Here is a 19,686-nt window from a genome sequence, read left to right as displayed (position 1 = left end):
TTCAGTATCCAGGGCTGGAACCAAGCAGAAGCAACTCCAGAGCCACTGCTCCAGTCTCTGCAGATGTGTTTGAGCCATGTACCAAAACTCTGCATTGAGTTCAGATGCAGAATTATTCCCCACTTACACAGCTTCAAGTATCGGGTCCTTATCTTCCTGCATCCTTACCCCTTCTTTTGCAGTTAAGAGTCTGGAGGACCCACATGCTGTCTTGTGAATTCCAGAGGAAGCTAACGGATGGTAAGAACAGTTGCTTCTCTCACACATGCCCATGTAGCACTGCAGGACAGAAGTTCAAGTGATCTACAATCTGATGCCACTCTAACATCTCAGGACACCACCACACCCTCTCCCCCAGTAGGATATTATACTAGAATCAGATACTCATACCTCTGTAAGATAAACAAAAGAAAAACTTTTTATTCAGTGAAAAATAACAGTTATTTATAAAAAAACCCATATTTTCTTTCCCCTGCAGTTAACAAGCTATAATATTGACAAAACTTTCTTTTCGGCTACATGATAGGATGTTCCATTTAAAATAAGAATTATCAGTTTAGCCAGCAAACAGAAGTCCTAAAAAGGTAAGTTTCCATAGTTATCTTCTAGTAGAATAGTACCTAACAGCCAGGGAAGAGGCTCTGTAAGAAGCTTCCATGAGATCATCTAGTGACCCTGACCATCAAAGAGCCTTTCACTTTCTGTCTAGGGAGGTCAGCTGAGAGTAAAGAGGTTGGAGAGTCTGCAACAGGCCAGGCTTTTCACTTAGTTATGTGGACTTAGGTATTACTGAAAAATTCTGTCAATTGTTGACAATTCAACAAGGGGGAGGGGGAAGACAGCAAAGAGTTCAGAAGAAAAAGCTAGATTCTCCTTCCCTCACAATACATTGCTGCTGAGTATTCTCATCTCAATGGAACACATTTTGTATAAAAATACTCCCATTTTGACTCAGGCTTACTGAAGGAAGCCATCAACCCTAGCAGAATAATCTCTAAACAACTGCTAAATGAGAGAAAAAGAACCAGAGACAGTCTACTGTAAACAGCCCTTGATTTCAACACAGAGCAAGGATTCATTTGAGAATGCAAGAGTTTGGAGAAGGAGAATCTCTTGTCAACAAAAGCCTCTTTTTGGAGGACAAAAGAAACTAGCAGAGTTTTTCTGGAGCAGTCCTACAGCAAGATCAGCAAGAGTACAGCAAACCAGCAACTCTTACTAGAAACACCGTGCATAGGAGGCACATTTAGTAAGTTTTTACACTTATGCCGAGCTACCCTGCAAATAAGATGGCTCCAGCATCAATCGAACTATTTACTTATTTTCTTCCTCTGATGTGTTATGAGTGAGTCGTATAGACTTATCTTTCCCTTTAGGCACATCATGGTTCAGGACATGAAAGTCCTCACACTTCCCCGGATGACCGCTCTGCAGATAGGACACAATCTCAAGTTGAGGGCACATTCTCCACAAGCTACCAGGTGGCCACAAGGAACAAACACAACAGACACATCTCTGTCCATGCACACTTTGCACATCCTTTCCTCTTGCAGGCGTCGGAGCTGTTCTTCTGTGCTCATCCGAGACTCATCTTTACCAAAAAAGAAAAAAGCCCAAACTGTTAGTATTATAACAGCTCCAGAGTGCCAGTCCTGTCATCTTAGGAAGTCAAACTGCAACTTGCTCATCATTTTGTTCAGAGACAGACTGTGAAGATGGCAAAAGTAGCTCTCAGGAAAATTTCATTTAAGCTGAAAAACTACACCTATTAGAGATTCTGGCTTATCTACACAAGATTCAGCATATCTACACATGCTGGACTGAGCGGGGACAGAGATCAACATCTTTTTACTGTAATACACGTAAGTTATCCCGATAAACCAAATTTTTTGTGTAACAGTCTGCTTCACAGGGGAACTCTAATTCCTGAATAAGGGTCTCTATGTTCAGTTACCATTCAAGCTAGCACACATTCCCCTTCAGGATTAAAAAAAAAAATGAATGAATACAATGACCACTGATACCATTGCTATAAAAGTCATCCCAATTATGCCTAGGCTCAATTTCACCACCACTGTCAGCCCAGTGCACCTGATTCCTTTTGTTGCACAGATTGCATTTCTTCTCTTGAGCTTGATGGTTCAGTCTCTCTCTGAACAGCATCTGTATAACCAGGAAAGAAGACGGCATTAAATGCTACCCCTTTCCTCCCTCTTCAGACAGTGCTGGTTAAAAAGATGAAATATCCTGGATTTCAGTAGCCTTAGGTTAAACACTTTACTCCACCGTTAACTTCACACACTCAGCCTGGTGAGGCTAGACGTTCTGTGTGGTGCTTCAGCTGCTATGTATGTTAACCTCCCTACCAAGACATGTCCACGTCACATTATCTCCTCAAAGCTGGTTTATCTGTCAGACAGCAGGAGCCATCAGCTGCTCATTCCTGCTCCTGTGCTACTATTTAATCACACTTTTGGTTTTGTGGAAATCTTTTTTTTTTTTTGCCTTAGCTAAAGGGATGGCAGACCATGATATAGAGACAGGAGCTTTGGAAAGCAGGCTTGCTACCAGAGAAAGCCTGTGTGGAACTGCATCTTCAAATAAACTTCACTTGGCAAACAGACTCCATAAAACAGGTAACACAAGACACAGATAAGTTAAGGAGCCTACATATTATCCAAACAAACAATAAGTATGGCTATTTCTGATCAAGTCATTGATTCAATTTTAAATAGGCTTGGAGTACTCATCCATCCTAGAAGCCGTGCTTCAGACAACTGCCTCTGTCTGCATCAGATGTGACTTTGTGCACAAGCCTCCACACCGTGCAGCTGTCTGCTACTGCATGCAGGTCTAAGGGCAACAGAAAATATCGAGGATATCTACACCACAGCCTATTGGAGGCAGATATAGTTACTGATACCCCAATAATCACAGCTCCTTCAGGTTTCTTTAAGGCAACCTCATTCTTCAGCCTCTCAAAGAAAGGCAGGCTCGGGTACATTACTACTTTTAATTCCAGCCTAGGAAGAGAGAAGGCAGACCTGCAAGACACTCACAACAGTGCTCAAGATAAAGTGAGTAAGAGGTTAAACATCCACCAAGAACGTGAGTGTGCAAGTCAGGCATACCTCTGCTTTCCTCTGCACTGCTGCTCTCTCCCCAGTCTGGCTGAAGCAGATCAGAAATCAGTTCAGACTCAGAAAGGTAGAAAGTCCCAGTCAGCATGTATTTATTCTCTACCAGGTTAGCCACCCAGGTGGGGTCAAAGCCCATCTGCAGGACATTCTGCACTATGGTAAACTGATCCAGAGAAGGAAGAGCCTGCAATTCCCAATTCCTCAGAGGATCTGTAAAGCAGTGAGCAGATACTTTACCAAAAAGGCAGAACTTTAGGCCAAAAGTATGCCACTCCCTGAAGCTGTTATATAGAAAATGGCATTAATATATTCTAGAACATTCCTCAAGCTATCTATATAGCTAGATCAACATCCAGATTTACAGTTTTTACTTCCAATCATAATTCATAAGAAAGTCATCAAAAGCAATTTCATAAAAGCCAAGAGACTAATTTTGGATGGTTTATTCTACTGTATCAGTGAACCAAGCCTCCCATGTTTGGCCCCAGTCCAGAATCCTTATCTTTGTTTTCACATTCCAGAACAGAAGTCTCGAAATTGCTTTCATGAAGATCAAGTGGAACATCCCAATTGAAGTCTCTCCTACCTCATAATCTAGCTCAACCATTCATCAGTAAAGACAGAAGTGGGAAATTCAGCTGGCAGTCCGTTCAAAGGCTTAAGTCTTTCTTAAGCTCATCCTATCAGATAGGCTTTTCAGGAGAATGTGAAAAATCAGTTTTCCACAGTTATGGGAGCCAAATTTCACCTACTTAAATTTCCAGGAGCCACTGATGAATGGGAATAGATCCCCAGGATCAACACTTTCATGAACAACTAGACCCTCTAGCTGTTCTCCGGTCTCCTACCAAGTATGTTTAAAATGCTGTGGTGTGAAAGACTCTACAGACAGACAACAACATCAGGAGCATGCACGAGTCAAAGGAAGGTTAGGCAGGCACCCAGAAGTCACATGATTATCCAAGACTAGCTAAATGTCTCTGGTCTTAGACTAAGAGGTCTCACAAGAGCAAGCAAGTTTGCTTCTTGTGCTAGAGACCATTTCCTAAAAATAAAGTGAAACAGCTTCTAGAATATCAAAACATCTCACAAACACCATGTCTACAGAGTGCACAGTAGCTGGGGTGAGACAGAAGAAGTAAAACTACGCCACTTTCAACAGAAGACAAAACACCATGTAATTATAGCACTGACCTTGGGAAGCAGAGGAATCTTGTTCGGTCTGATCCCAGGAATCTCTCTGAAAATGTCACAAGATAGTCACAAAAGAGAAGCATGTGTTCAAAACTCCCCCTATCTACCAAACCCCCATCCACTATAGACAAAATATTCATGACTCACTGGAGATAGCAGGGTGCTAGAAAAGGACTCCTGAACACTGCTAACAAATTCTCTCCCCCTTGACCGCAATAAAAATTCACACCTGTAAGCAGAAAGATTTAAATACATTAGTACAGGATATCTCAAGTGAAAGTACCAGTAGTAGTTTGAATTTTAGAAGCAAAGGGTGCTATCAGGTTATGACCCAACTGCTATATTCATTAAAGAAAATGGAGTATCATGGTCTTTTTTCCCCCTCCTTCCATGGAGGGCAACATAAGAGGCTCATGATCCCTCCCTTAATTCAGTCTTGTGTTTCGCCCAAGATGAGCTCAGTTGCAACGTCCTTTGGAACAGATCACAGAAAATGTGATAAGAGACCACTTCACAGAAAAAACACAAGAACTGCTACAGAAAAACTAGGTTTACAGTATCTTTCTTTTTGTACCTCAGAGTAGTAGAAACCAAAGCTGTTCTTTGACATCAAAGAACGTGATTTTAATTGATCTTTTAGATAGTGAACTCTAGGTCAAATTAGAAAATCTCAGGTCTGAACTGTGCCATTCTACCCGAGCTCGAGCATTTGATTTTGCTTTTAAAGTGAGACGGTCTAAATATTTAGGCTTTGTCACTTCTATTTATACAGTTCTTTTTTAAAAACTAGTTACAGCTTAGACAACCATCACCCAGTAGGTTTCATCATTAACACAGAACACTCCAGGGATACATCAGCCTTTGGAATAGATGTGGCAATGCCTGAGGAGAAGACTAAAGGGACTGAAGCCAACTGTCCTGGAGTCAGTGAACTATTGTAAGGGGTAACATATGCAGAGAGACACCAGACACACATCATCTGCTTTTTGGGGAGGGTGAAAAGGGAGAAACAGGAGAGGAGAGGCAGCTGAAGATAAGATTATTAGGTTTTCAGGCCAATCTTTGGTTCTTCCACATGTGAGGGGTGAGTAGGAGGAAGGCATTTTTGGAAGACAGTACAGACTAAGTAGCTGACCTAGAAACAAAGACCCACTACTAGGATCTGAAGATAGTCCCTTGCTGTGCAACTTTGAGCTTGAGGATTCCGAACCTTTCTCTTGAAATTTCAGGGATTTCCAGAAGGTTACAGACTATTGCAACAGTTTATGCAGTTAAACATGATTGAACATACCTGACTAGCTTTTCACCTGGTCTAGCTAGGTAGAAAAATCTAGAACTAAGCTAATAACAGAGCCTGGAAGCAGCGCTTATTACCAGTACACCTGTGACTCATTTGTCTCTCAACTGGGGGTACTTCTATCTTATGAAAGAAGAAATCAGAGCGTGGAATGCACTGCACATCTTTTGGTCTTGCTATGAGGGACATTTGTCAACCAAGACTGACTTACCCTGGATACCATTTGGCATGTTCCCTCCAAGGATCATCTCCAAACGACCAGTTCCTCACGCCTCCATCACAGTAAAAACACCTCACTACATCATCTTGTCCTGAAAAAGACATCAAGAGATTATTTGACATCTGTGACACTATGCTCTACTAGCCCCGGATGAAAACCTGGGGAGAGATTCAGCACAAAACACAGGCTACCAGACAGAACAGATGAGCACGTGACAATTTAGCAACACCGTGCAAGTTGTACAGGGGCAGGAAATCTGATGAGAGCGTGAACTCCCAGAGCTGCGGCTGGTTGAGATGATTACAGAACTGGGTCACAAGCTAACAGGCAGCATGCATGTGAGCACCATAGCTCCCATGTATGCTCATACCTATCCAATCCCCTCTTGCCTGCATTTCGAGTAGAGCTGTAATTAATTATACCTATAAACATACTTTGTTTCCTAACCACAATCTGCCATAAGCAGCAGCAGGCAGGCAGGTGACGGACACAGCTTCCATCTCATAAGAATTTGCCACAACATGGTCCCAGGCTACCCATCCTGCTACGGTGCTGCTTCTCTTCACAGAAGTCACAGCAGAAAAAAAATTAAAACCAAACACAGTTAAGCAGAACTGCTTACAAATGCCCTGCCCTAAGGGCAATGAAACACTGTCAGTAAGGCTGCCAGTGAGTTTGGGTCAGACACAATCTTCTAAACGCTCTCGTGTTAGAGCACTGTTTGGCTTAACTCGAGTGCTCAGTTCCAGAGTTCTCCTGCTCAAGTGACCGCAGGGAGTGCCATGTCAGACTGCTGCTGCCTAACGAGTCCCCAAAGTAAATCTCTGTGCTGGGTGCTCAAACAGCTGCTCGCAAGTAATAAATCAAGTCCAACAAAACACACAGGTTTTTAGCTGCAGACACTGCTTTAGAGTTTATTCTGTGTTCCTGGCCATGCTGGTCTTTTGTGTGCCTTAAAAATTAATAAAAAAACCAAGAGCAGCAGATAAGCTAATATGCCTATAACGCTCTTCCGTTTAGGCATGCATACTGTTTAGCCCCTGCTACTGTGCTCCGAGTCGACAGGTACAGATTCTTATTATTACCTGGATTTATAGCAAGATCCAGGTTATGCAGTTTGAGTGGAAATCTTGCAGAAAGAGAGAGACATACTAGCAAACTAACCAGTCACTTCCTCTAACTCAAGATAAAAGAACAAAAGGTCAGTTAGACAGACTTTCCTACGTGCATGTCATTCACCATGCTGCATCTCAGATTTTTCCAGCTATCACAACATTTAAGGCTGGTTTTTTCCCCATTCCCATCTTTACCAACAAATAGTACTTAAGTGGAGAAAGGGCAATTGAATTTTACTTCAACAATGAAAGCGTGAAGCATTCAGGATGCGCAGATTTGTTTCTGCTAAGGGAGCTTTAGTTTATGGACCCTGCCTGTCACCTCCTTCCACATCTGTTTGATGTGCAAATACAAAACAAATCGATTCCTTCATATGGAAGGAGTCACACTTGCAGCACACAGAAATAGCACATTATTAGCTTTCAAAAAAGAGAAGAATCCCCCCAATATTTAATTACAGTTGAGCATTAACATACTGTAAATGTTTCCTTTGACTGGTCAATCCAGGGAGGAGTACTTATTCAAACCTATTATCTAACCATCAAAGCCTTCTCAAGGGAGAACAATCATCTTATACTGATATTCACATGCATATGATAACACGAAATATTACCCGTTTTCCTCAAAACAAAAGTATCTTTTTTATTTCTGTATTACAAGTCCAGGGTCCTTACAGCAACAAGCCACAGTGACAGCCAAATGGGCTGAGTACCTACAGGTTTCACTCAGATTTAGTTTTTTTGAGAAGAGAAAGCTTCAGTGCAAGACAGAGCTTATACAAAATATGACATGCCAAGTAAGTGCCTCAGGTCCTTTTAGAAGTGCAAGTAATAAATAGGCTCAGTGGATCTTAAAGCACACACTTTTCTGCCAGTAAAACAAATGTTTTAAACATGTCACTTTTTCCACTCCTGCTGGTAAGGGAATTGACTTACTAGTAGACCCCTCAGTACCCAAACAGGAGTTAACATCGAAGTGAATTCTGCACGAGCAGCAAGCGAAACAGCTGAAGGAAGGATGTGGTTTCTAACTACACTACGCATACTTGCAAGTATTTGTGCAAGCAATAGAACACAGTGACACCTTCAAAAATTAACTTGAATAAGAGTTAACCATTTCCCCAGAGTACCTACCTGTGTAAAAGAATCCTGCTCTAGCCAGTTGCTCAGGATGCATGTCAGTATATTGCGGCCAGTTCTGAAACGTAGATAGTCTCATCTCCTCTGTTACCATCTCTGGGTATTCTGGTTCGTTGGGCAGGGCTGTCTCCTCACTGTCTATCCCCTGCAAAAGACTGAGGAACTGCCCATCCACAGTGTCAAAGATTTCCTGAAGAGGAAGCATCTCTTGGTTCCCAACATCCTCACCGCAAATGAATTTACAGGAAGGGAAGAACTTCAGGTGCTCTACTATCGGGCAATCACCAGGTCCCCAGTCCTTCAGGACACCACCACAGCAGAAACACTGTACTTCATCTCTTGGACCCACAAAGAAAAAGCCAGCCTTGACCAAATCTCGGGCAGACACAGGTGAGGTGCCTGGCCATTGCCGAAAAGTCCTCAGTCTTCTTGCTTCATTCCTCATGCCGGATTCAAACAGCTGGCAGCGGGCAGCCCTCAGCTCAGTCTCCTCTGCTGGTGTCATGTCCCCCATGTTCTCGTTCTGAAAGAGAGCATGAGATAACCCAGAGCAGTCAGCTGGATTCCCGGTGTCAGGCAGCACTCACCCTGCATTATTTGTTCCTCATCCCCATGCATATTCTGGAAAGCTCCTGGTCTTGACAAAGCTCAGCTTGTTTTGGAATTGCAGCCGAATCAGAGATCTGGTGCTTCTGTACTTTGCTGTTGAACTTTTGCTGAATCCTCACTACTGTCTGAAGGGAAGAGACCAGCACTTTCTGAGCCCCTCTGCCAATTTACAGAAGAGATGCTTGCAGGAACAGATAGTGGAGGGCAAAACCTGTGCTGCCTCCCTTGCTGAACCAATCCAGCTTTCAGCATCTGATCTGTGTGATAAATCTCCAGTCATTTTGCTCAGCTTTTAAATTAACATTACAAAGACTCTTTTTTTTTTTCCTAAAAACAGATTTAAGAAGGCATGCCATAACAAAGCAGAGAACAGCCACACCCAAACAAATAGTGTCTCATAACATTCATTTTGCAGCCAACACTACACAGAATATCAGCAGATTTTTCATAAGGTTATTATGCTAATTAAACAGTGAATATATAGAAATAGCTCCATAAAAGAGAACTTCTCCAGGACACAGTCTAAAATAACGAGGTCCAGTTTCTATAGGGAGGTGTCCTTAAATCAAAGATAAGACATTTTCTGCCTGTGCTAGTTCTGTGCACAAGGAAGACGGAAATTAAAGAAGTTACTAAGTGCCTGATTATCCAAGCCCTCATCCTACTTAAGGTAATAGCCCTTCCCTGTGCAAGTAAGCTAAATTACAACTCAGCTGCTGCTTCTAATACTTTCTATATGGCTAGCAAATACACTTTCAAAAGGTCATACAATTACATAACTGAGAATCAGGATCAATTTAACTAATCACTCCAAAGGAACTCCTTTAGAGTGAAGTCACTACACATGTGACTAAGTAGTAGCTGCAATCAAATCCATTTTTTTAAGTACCCTGAAAATCCCTTCACCACCTAACTCAATAGGTCAATTCATCCCGAGGAAGTGCTAACTATCTACTGGTTAACAGAGCTAAGATTATAAGCACACAGACCCAAAACATCACCCAGGGAAATATTATATTAGGAAAAACTATATACACCCCCCCCCAAAAAGATATGGTGTTTCAAAGCTGGTACATCCCATTATTAATAGATAACTACTGCAGTGCACTCTTTTGAATAGGCACACTGTAAAAAATAATCAAGTGGAGACCACCTGTATAGCAGCTAGTCTGCAGTAAACACAGTCACAGAGACCAGTAAGAGGCACTCAGGCCAGTAGCATCTCTGAAGTACTATTCCTCTTAGTTAAGTGCTGCAGTACATTTAAGGGAAAAAACTTACAGGGCATTTTAGTTGCAAGACCTGTAGCCAGAGTTAACAAATCCATCCTTCATAGGTATTACACATTTAGTGAGATTTTAAAAGCAAAAGCAAGCTTGCTCAACCACATGCCTCTCACAGTAAAAGGCAGCAAGGAAGAGAAAGTTCATTAGCAACTAGAATTTTCTATTATAATCATAATCACAGAAACCAGAGTTGTAGGAAAAGAAGGCTCTAAAAGTTTGTTTTAGAAACTGTGCTTTATTTAATACAATAAAGTAGTTACTTAAGAACTATGTTGCTGGTATAAAGAAAAATCCATACAGAAAGAAAAAACCCATTAGCCACTAATACACAGCAGAATTTGCAAGCTAAGCAAACTTATGAGCATGCAATTTTTTAGCCTGCACAGCAGATTTTGCTCTCAGAACACAAAGAAGCAACAGAGAGACTTGTTCATCAGGCACAGCTCCACAACATCAGTGTTGCTTTCATCCTGGGCCCTAACAAAACAAAACCTATTATTCTTAAACTATGACAAACGCTGTTTTCCACCTAGAAGGTGACTGAGTTACCTTAGCCTACTTCCACTTAGGAAGTACACAGCAGAGCAAGCTTCACAGCAAAACACGAAGAAAGAAAATGAGTTTTTCCACCCAAAAGCTTAACAGCTGAATCAAGCTTTTTTTAAAATAAGAGATGCAACAGAGGAAAACAAATATACTTATCTTTTGTTTATGAAGAAACCCATTATGGTTTACCTGCATTAAAAACATTTATATGTCCTGCAGAACATCCATTAACTTGGCTAACAAGGCTCTCCAAACCAAACTGATATTTTAAATAGTTACAACACCACTAAAAGCCAATATTGTCCCACAATCCACTACTTAACACCTACACATTAATATACTTCCAAAGCAACATTACAGCTAATATCAACAATTCCCTACAATTAGCACAATAAAAACTAAAAAAAAAAACAAAACCCAAAACAACAGACATTTACCTGCAATATACTTTAAAAAAAAAAACAAAACCAAAACACATCCAAGAAGTAAAACTTTCCCAACCCCACAAGCTTCAAGCTACTCTGTTCTCTTCCCTTCTCGGCAATGCAGAGGTCTTTCTCAAAGAACCAGAAACCTTTCCAAAGTGTAATGGATCCCAGCTGACACAGAGGCCATTTCTAATGCTTCGTTTTCCCCAATTGGTTGGGTTTGTGCTGAAATTCTCTATTGGCTAAACAGTCCAAATTTCATCTTTATAAGTGGGAGTCACCAGGGAAAAACCCAAAGTTAAGCTCAAACTTCCTCCAGAAAATAACTGTTTGGGCCCCTAAAAAACAACAAAAAAAAAGCCAACCAAGCCTTGTGATCATGTTAAAACCTAGTATAATACCAGTCATGACACCTTGACTCATGATTGCCATCCTCCTGTTTTGCTATAGTACCTTGACTCCTTCATCCATGATTTTTTCTTTAATTTCTATTGATATAATAACAGAGATGAACATAATCATATTCTAAAAGAAGATTGTCCAGATGTAAGTTATGACATATGTCAAATACACCTGAGTATGTCAGACAGGGCATGACAGCAGTTCCCTATAAAGAGGGTGATAGCCCTCTTAGCCCTTGCAATCATGTTGTAACTCTATAACAACAGTATTTGTCTCTTTCAACTTGCTCTCACACATGTTTTGCACCTTACAATTTTTAAGAACATGTACTATAAAATTAACAGATAAATAGCAACAATAATTTACTCAGGACAGCTTGAATAGATTGCATTGCCTTTACTTTGGGAATAAACACTCTGTTGCTACCACTGCATCTTCACAATTTGAAATCTTTCTATTCCTTTGCCTTCCTGTCGTCACAATTCAGAATGAAGGATTTTAAAGCTAGTTTTGAAAGGTGCAATTACTTGAAAATGTGTTTTCCTCTACTGCTTTTCTGCCTGAGAAGATGCATGCAGCTTATTCTAAACTATGTGCTTGACAAATCCTAAGTTCTCCATGTTAACATAAGAAAACACAGGTGTTTTATGTTTGTAAAAAATGATAAATTAGGATTTGTCTTTTAAGAAAAAAGAGTCAGAGTCCTTTTCTTACAGGCAAGCCTATACAAATATTTTAATTAAAAAGAACAGTGTTGAAACTTTTTTTTTAATTAAATACATGTTATTGAAAATCCCTGAGCAGTAGAGGGCAGTGCTTATATACAAAATTTACAGCATCTTGTAACAAGCGAATGTGGTTCTTTTTTTTTGTCCGTAATGAATTTATATGTAATTGCACATTATCTTCTGCTCCACAGAGCCTGTTCTTTCTAAGTCTATATTGATTTTTGAAGAATGTATCCTAAAAATATAAGATACAGAGTTAACAAAATCCCTCTTACAGAGGCTGGCTGGGGACTCTGCTGATGGGTTGTAGCGAATCACCTGTTAATAGATAAGAACGATCAATAGTTCTGATCTTGTGAAGCATTTTGCAAGCAATGACCTCATCTTGTACTGCTTATAACCACCTTGCTTCTCAAATGTGATCTCAGGTGGTGTTGGGAACGTGGTAGGCTCCTTGATCTGCCTTCCTCACAGCCACGCCTTGGCCTCACCAGCAATCTGCAAGCAGCTCTCAGGGATGCTTTCACGCAATGCTTAAAAAATCGGCCGATGGCACAGGGTAGCACTGATGCACCGTTGTGTTGTGGTAAAGGTGTACTGAATTGCCAAGCCTGTACAATTCCACTTGTTCTAGGGGAGCCCCCAGGGTGACTGTTAAAGAGGGAGAAGCTGTACAAAAGCTCAGAAGAGCTGAAAGGCAGCTTCTAAGTTGATTTACAAAATTTGACTGATTCTGGCAGTGATTATTAGGGTTTTTTGTTTACATAACGTTCTTTGGTCATGCAAGCTTCAAGACAAGTTTCAGGTTGGTTTTCTGTGGGGATACGCTCATGTGATTTTAGGGGGAACATTTCACCAACAAAGGAAAGCTCAGAAGGACTCGTGAGATGACTGTAGCAAAAGAAGATGAAGTGACACTAAGTCTGGCGCTGAGAGCAATTAAAAATAAGTCACCATGGACAAATGATGGGGGTTTATTTTAGCACACCAAAATTTTGAAAGCAAATAACATATTCAGTAATGTGTTGTATGCAACTAATATTGATCTTTTTTAGCATTTCCTATACATTTTTAGTTCCTTTTCAGAGAATTAAGATGTCCCACTGAACTTCTGAATGCTTCTTAAAAAGAAGAGTGTAATGAGCTAACAACAAACAAATGTGGGAATCAGTAAGCATCAACCAGGAGTCCAGGATAGATCAGTGATAACGATCAACAGCACCATCACCATGCCCCTGTATGAGAAACGTAGTAACTTCTACGTTGCTGAGCTCATTCCAAGCATAACTGGAAACCAACACTAGGCAGTGATCCGAAACACTCTAAGAAGAAAGGAATGTAAACATAATTAATCAAAAATATGTTTGCTAATATCAGCCCGATTTGGAAGCAAAGCAATCAATAAATACAAGGGACAGAGTATAGCTGGAGACAGCATGATAAAGAGCTCAAAAGGGCTGAAGTGACTGGAGCCCCTGGAAAAACTCCAGCAGAGTTCAGCATCTCTAACCTCGAGGTTCTACACAGCTGTAAGAGGATGAAGCTGTTCTGTGTGGTTTAGCTCAAGGAAGACTATTGTGCTTTCACCAATAAATTAAGAGTTAATAAAAAATTCGTGAGGAAAGAGGCTTTTATAACGGGGAAAAAGGGTATCAGTTGGCATTGTTGAAGAAGCAAAGAGGCTGGGGACACAAATAGAGATGTCATAGCTTGCCACTGCAACTGATGTGTAAGGGGGCTGGATATCAAGGAAATTTATGGCATAACTCCTGTTCCCACTTGCTCAGAACCGCTGTTAACCACTATGAAGACAAGGATCCATTTTTCAGAATAAAACGTTCAGACCTTGTGATAGAACTGCTTTCCAGCCTGAAGCAGAGTAGACAAAATCATTAAATTTGTAGCCATAGAAGTAGGTGACTGCTTCTGTTTCTCCATTTAGGGCCTTGCTTTTCCTCTTCTGGCCGCCTCTTCCTTGTCTGTTGTCCTTCATCTTCCTTCACGCTGAATAGCCAGCTGGTCTCATCCTGCAGCAAAGCACCTGCGCTCTGCTGCTCTCCTAAGAGTTGCTGGCACTATGTTTCCTGCAACAGTAAAATCTGTGAGGGTGCCTGTCTGTTCAGCTGCCTTCCAGGGCAGCACTGAGAGACCAAAGCACATTGCTGTCTGTTGACACAAAACTCCAAGGCATCCATAAAACAAATCCACTGTGGACAGGGAGCATGATCCAACCCAGTGAATAATGACAAGGCACACTGAAAAGTGACTGGTCACAGCAGAGACAAACACAAAGTCATTCCCTTAGGGCAAAGCTCAGAAATCTCACTTTGCTTTTTCATCCAGCTCAACATTCTTTCTTTTACCATAGCGAGTACTGCTATACATCTAAAGGGGTCTTCTCTGCCTATCGACGTTTCCCTCGCTGCACTTTCCTCAGTGGATTTTTCAATAACAAAGAAGAACAAATTTAACACATTAATAATAATAATAAATGAATTATTGCTCCAAACATTAACAATCATAAATTCAGGAAGCCTGAAAAATGTTGGTATAAAGTAAATACACATACTATAAATACATACTGCCAGAACTAATGCACAGGTGAGTAACAGATATATGTTTTGTGAAGCGATTTCCTAAGGATTCAAACCTTTCAATCTCCTCTTCTTTCTTCTGGCCTCCACTACCATAGCATCTGGTTGCCTCAAAACTTCATGTATTGTAATAGTTAGGAATAGCTAAAATGGAGCTTGCAACATGATTCATGGAAGTGCTTAGAATCAAATACTATTAATATGCCAGCCCACAGGAACAGAACACAGTACATATCAAAAGAAAAATCTGCAAAGCACAGCAGATACTCAAAAAATCAATAGAGGAACTGACCTTAAAATCCTACTGTGATTTGAAAGAAAAGCAAACTAACATGCTAGTTCCTTGGAACAAGGAAAATTAAAGTCTTTCTGCCACAAGCCATTACTATGGTTTATATTGCTTCATAACTTCATGATTTCAGTGTCCAGCCTATTATAAAAAATATTTCTGCTATAGAAGATAGTGTGGGTTGAAAACTGTTCAATGATTGTTCAAAAGGTAACTGTTTGTAGAAAACAGTTTCTTTTTTATTTTTCTAAATGGCTTTTGGAGCTGAAAAACTTGAGTTATTTTTTCAAGGGTCATTTTTTCTCTTTATTTGTTTTTCCACCCCTTCTTGCCTTTGCCAGTGAACACAAAACATCATGGGGAAAAAAAGAAAAAAGAACAAAACCAAAACCCACTCATTATTTGTTTTTTTTTGTTTCCCACAACATTCTGAATACTTCAAAAAAAATCTGTAAAAATTCAAACCTGCCCCAAAATGAATGAACTACTTTCAGTTTTCAGCAGATCAATGTGATATCCAAAGAGCATGCAGAGAGCGTAGAGGGCTGAGCAGCAGCACAGGGGTTAGGAACACGAATTACAGTTTCAGGAGAGAACTGTATGGCTAAGTACAATTCCCACAGTGAGCATGGAAAACGTGAATGATATTCCCTTTTTTCCTCCCTTTCTGAGTAGGATCTGGCTGGTTTCCCCAAAGATCAGTTGTGCTTCTCCTTCCTCTCTGTTCCTGCCTCTCGCTCTCACTGACTCCGATCATTTCCTGATTCCTTCTGGTTCTGACATGGAGCAACCTCACGCTTGTGCTCTATTCCCTCTACCTACTCAAAGCCTGGCAGGAGGTACAGGAACAGAAGACGTGTAGCCTCACGTAAACTGGGTGGCATTGCTACTCCAAATTGTTCACAAATAAAACCAACAGCTCTTCAAAAGAGATTGCTAACAGCTTGTGATTAATGTATGTTCCACCATTCAGCCATTAATTACCTTTAAAGAAGGATTTGTCAGGCATTGTTATGACTCTAACGGAGCTCATCCTACTTTTTAATTGGTGGAAAATCAGCCATCAAGAAACATGGAACATCTGATTTTCCAATTAAATTCTGCTATAGTTTGGAATGTGTTTTTATTGCAGAGAGATGTGCCTAGCTGCCTAAATATTGCTTGGACGACAGGCAGAAAGATCTATTCTTGAGCTATTCACACTAGCAATCATCTGGTTTTCTCCATGCAAATTGACTCAGAACAGGTTTATTTTGTCCCCCTATCAATAATCAATAGCAAGATTGAAAGATGAGGAAGAGAGACAACAGTCCAACCTGAAGGACTCTGCAAAAAGCTAAAGTGAAAAATGAGTGACTGTATTCTAATAAGCAAAGACAGATTGACCTTACAATTTAATAGAAACTACACGATAGCAGCAAGGAGTTGCCGATGATGAAGATCAAGAGGGAGACATGGGAGAGCCCTTGTGATCAGTCATTGCTCAGTTGAGCTCCTTGCTACAGCTTTTCAATGAAGTTGTCTTGCAAAGAACAGCGTGTGCGATGATGTCAGATGATATCTGTTCACAGGCCACACTCTTTGCATATGATTTCCCTTCTCATGTTTTCACAATGTGTCAGTGACATGAAAAACCGGAGAGAAGAACAGATACTATTTCTCTGTGTGTCTGCTTTTATTTTTCACCCTAAAATGATGGAAATTAACATTGGATCCTTGCTTTGGTTACATTCCACGGGGGTGTGGGGTGCAGGAGGGAGATGATTCCAGCATGGCAATGTTCGATTTTACCCCCCTGCTCATAACAGAGAGGGCTGCATAAAATCCCTGTAAAATCTACATTTCAAAAAAAAAAACGTATTCCATAATTCACACATGAACTCTTCTGAGATTTCAGAGAGTGTTAGCAAAGGAAGAAAAAGATATCTGTAACTTTTTCTTATACTAGAAGAACATACCACCATATTTCTCTCAGCAAAGCCAAAACCAAACAAAAACCTGTGCTACCCCCTAGGTTACAGCGTTATACTCCAAGAGTATCCTGAGTTGATATAATTCTGAATATTGCCTCATCTACGTGCTTCAACTGAGACTCCTCGTCTTAATCTAAAAGATTGTGTACTTCTCAATGGATAGACAAGATCATTCTTAAAGTTACCAGAAAGAAGCAATAACTCACATTTTCCTAATGCAAAAGAAAAAAAATATTCCCACAAACATGGACTTAGGCACATACATATAAATATATATATGCCTGACATGCTCTGTCTTTGAATCTAAAATAACAGGTATAGCCTAATAGCTTTAGTCCCCTGTACCTTAGGATGCTGAAGCAAATACAGTTCTAACATTCTGCCCACATACACTCACGGCTAGGATGATTCATAGTCACGTAGTTTCTATATCAAGACTAGTGAACATACACAATCACATGGACTTCAGAGCAGTGCCCATCACCCAAGTATCCAGGACAAGCCTTTCCCTTTTCCTTCCAGACAGATGTTCCATCCGCTAGCCATGCTGCTCACTTTTTTCTTGCGTTTGTTTTTGAAGCACTGCTCTTTAGATAGCCTTTCCAGCTCATCTAGGCACTCTGAAAAGCACAGGCTTACTGACTTTGTCCATAGCTATACCGTATTGCAAATGGAATTAAGATAAAACACGCCAATTATTACTTGCTACCTAAGCCAAACAAAGAACCCAAAGCATCTCCAGGCACTGAGGATTAATGCAATACTCTTTCTTCCTTATCTCTGGATGACTGATCAGAAAAAAGACAAAAGAAAGAGGACTATTCATTTCAGGTATTTTATTAGAATAGTAAATAGAAACTCAAACCAACAATTTCCAAACATGTGAACACAGAGAAGACTCTAGTTTTAACCGCATCTAAAGGAAAGGATGATTGCATTGTTTAGAATCTTTCGTGAGGACTAGAATTTGCCACTTTTGCCCCCAAAATTAAGCATGGAGATGTTACAAGTAAGACTTTGTAACTTCTGGGACTACTGTCTGGTATGGCAGAGTCTTAACTACTTTGGTCAGAGCTCTAGCTACTTGTGAACGCAGTAATGAGACTGGATACAAGCATCACACAAGTTGGTACCAGGCCCGGTTTGGGCCTCAAGTTATTACCTCAGGCAATAGCACAATGTATTGTACACATGTTGAAGGCCCGATTTTGATTCATCTTTCTCTCAAATATGTTCTTATATTGCTCATACCTAGAAACTGTAAATGGTGCATGTTTATGTCAAGAAACCTACCCAAGAGGTATGTTCAAAGCCAAAAGAGACTTACCAAACTAAATCTCTGCAGGTATTTTGATACCATAAAGAAAAAAATCAGGTTTCTGGCCAATTTAAAGACAATTATTTCCATTCTCCAAACAGATGTCAGACACCTATGTAACATGTTAAAAGATAATCTCAGTGACATATTGTTAATCAATGAAAATTCTTTGTTACAAATCCTTTTACTGTACCGGTTTCCAAAGAAGTCAAAAGAAATTATATCTACAAATCCCATTTAGTTGCTATCACCTGGTACCAGTGCTGTTTAGAAGCACTGCAATGATATTTTCTTTTGTTGTGGCATAAGAGGCTCCCAGTCCATCATGCTCTCATCGGGCACTGAGTGAACTATCATTTAGTATGCTTGTAAGTCAGCAGGATGGTAAGGCCGCTGGGTGTTACCGTAATACAAGTAATAAGAAAGCAAAACAATGTTGCTTTCTGTTTCATCACAAAACATTTACGATTTAGTCATCAGAACTCAAATAGATTTGAGGCAGATTGTCACGCAAGTTTCTGTATTAGAATCAGTACATATATTATAAACTGCAGGACCTCAGGGCGGGCTGGAACTGCGCTTTTGTTCTGCGCAGCACCTGCAAGCTGTGTCTTGACCACAGGATCCTAAGCAGGACCTGAAAACTATTAAGAAGTAGCAACAGTTCTGGTCATTAGATATTCCACCCATTTAGAAAAAAAACCAAGCCAAAACAAAAAAAACCCCAACCCGCTACGTACAAGAAGCAGAAATACAATCATTAATGAGGCAGACCTCAAATACTAGAAATAAAAGGGCATTGATTTCATTTAATCTTATTTCTCCTTAAGCCAGCCCTCCCTAAAAATCAGAGAGATCCAACTTTGGCATAAAGCAGCACTGAACGATGACAGCTCAGGCGGCCTATTCAATACTGCTTCACTTCCTCACCTTCCCTCAGAAGGGCATGTAGGTAAATGGCAAGTCTCCCTGAAAACCACTAGTTTACTTCTTGGCCCTGCTGAAATCAACATAAGCTATGCTAAGGGGGGGGCACGATTTCACCCAGGTTCTGCAAAACAGCAGCTGGAAGGGAAATAAATTAACCTGATAAAACACCATGGCGAGCGCAGCTGCAGCCAGCAGTCAGGCTGGTCGCGACCCTCTGTCAGAGGATCCCAGCCGCAGCTACCGCAGGCCCCAGGGCCGGATCCGCGCCGCCTGCGGGCTGGCGTGAGGGCTGACCGGCCTCCCTCAGCGCCTCGGGCCACAAGTGAGCCTCCATGGCCGAGCCTACGGGCAAGGGGGCCCGTATACGGCCCCGCAGAGGCCGACTGAGGAAAGGAGAAGGGACGGGGGAAGAGAGAGGCTGCCCACCGGTGCGGGGCGGCGAGCGGCCCCTCAGCCCGCCGCCCGCCCGCGCATGCG

At 41.0% G+C, this 19,686-nt stretch overlaps 1 protein-coding gene across 4 annotated transcripts; it reads right to left on the bottom strand.

Moving 5' to 3' along the window:
• Positions 1 to 395: 395 nt before the first annotated feature.
• On the bottom strand, positions 396 to 19,402 carry BIRC7 (baculoviral IAP repeat containing 7). 4 transcript variants are annotated; one of them, XM_050907316.1, is made up of 8 exons: positions 19,366 to 19,402; positions 8,101 to 8,629; positions 5,843 to 5,942; positions 4,482 to 4,563; positions 4,335 to 4,380; positions 3,132 to 3,350; positions 2,092 to 2,163; positions 396 to 1,591 (listed from the first exon to the last, which is right to left on the bottom strand). In XM_050907316.1, the coding sequence occupies exons 1-8, from the start codon at positions 19,378 to 19,380 to the stop codon at positions 1,389 to 1,391; spliced, it is 1,266 nt and encodes a 421-aa protein (XP_050763273.1). In that variant the 5' UTR covers positions 19,381 to 19,402; the 3' UTR covers positions 396 to 1,388. The 4 variants fall into 4 exon arrangements, with proteins under 4 accessions (XP_050763273.1, XP_050763274.1, XP_050763275.1 ...); XM_050907317.1 differs by lacking the exon at positions 19,366 to 19,402 and adding an exon at positions 10,985 to 11,097; XM_050907318.1 differs by lacking the exon at positions 19,366 to 19,402 and adding an exon at positions 9,997 to 10,078.
• Between the last annotated feature and the right edge of the window lie 284 nt (positions 19,403 to 19,686).

The sequence above is a fragment of the Gymnogyps californianus genome, chromosome 17, assembly GCF_018139145.2.
Source record: "Gymnogyps californianus isolate 813 chromosome 17, ASM1813914v2, whole genome shotgun sequence".
NCBI classification, from domain to species: domain Eukaryota; kingdom Metazoa; phylum Chordata; class Aves; order Accipitriformes; family Cathartidae; genus Gymnogyps; species Gymnogyps californianus.
This window is presented reverse-complemented; position numbering and strand designations above follow the sequence as displayed.

What these genes read in the sequence shown, in the direction of transcription:
- BIRC7 (XM_050907316.1), bottom strand. An exon ending in AGCAGGATTCTTTTACACAG is followed by an intron (nt 5,943 to 8,100) that starts GTAGGTACTCTG and finishes TGTCTTTTTCAG; the next exon opens with GACAAGATGATGTAGTGAGG. An exon ending in CAGTGCAGAGGAAAGCAGAG is followed by an intron (nt 2,164 to 3,131) that starts GTATGCCTGACT and finishes CTGGTTATACAG; the next exon opens with ATGCTGTTCAGAGAGAGACT.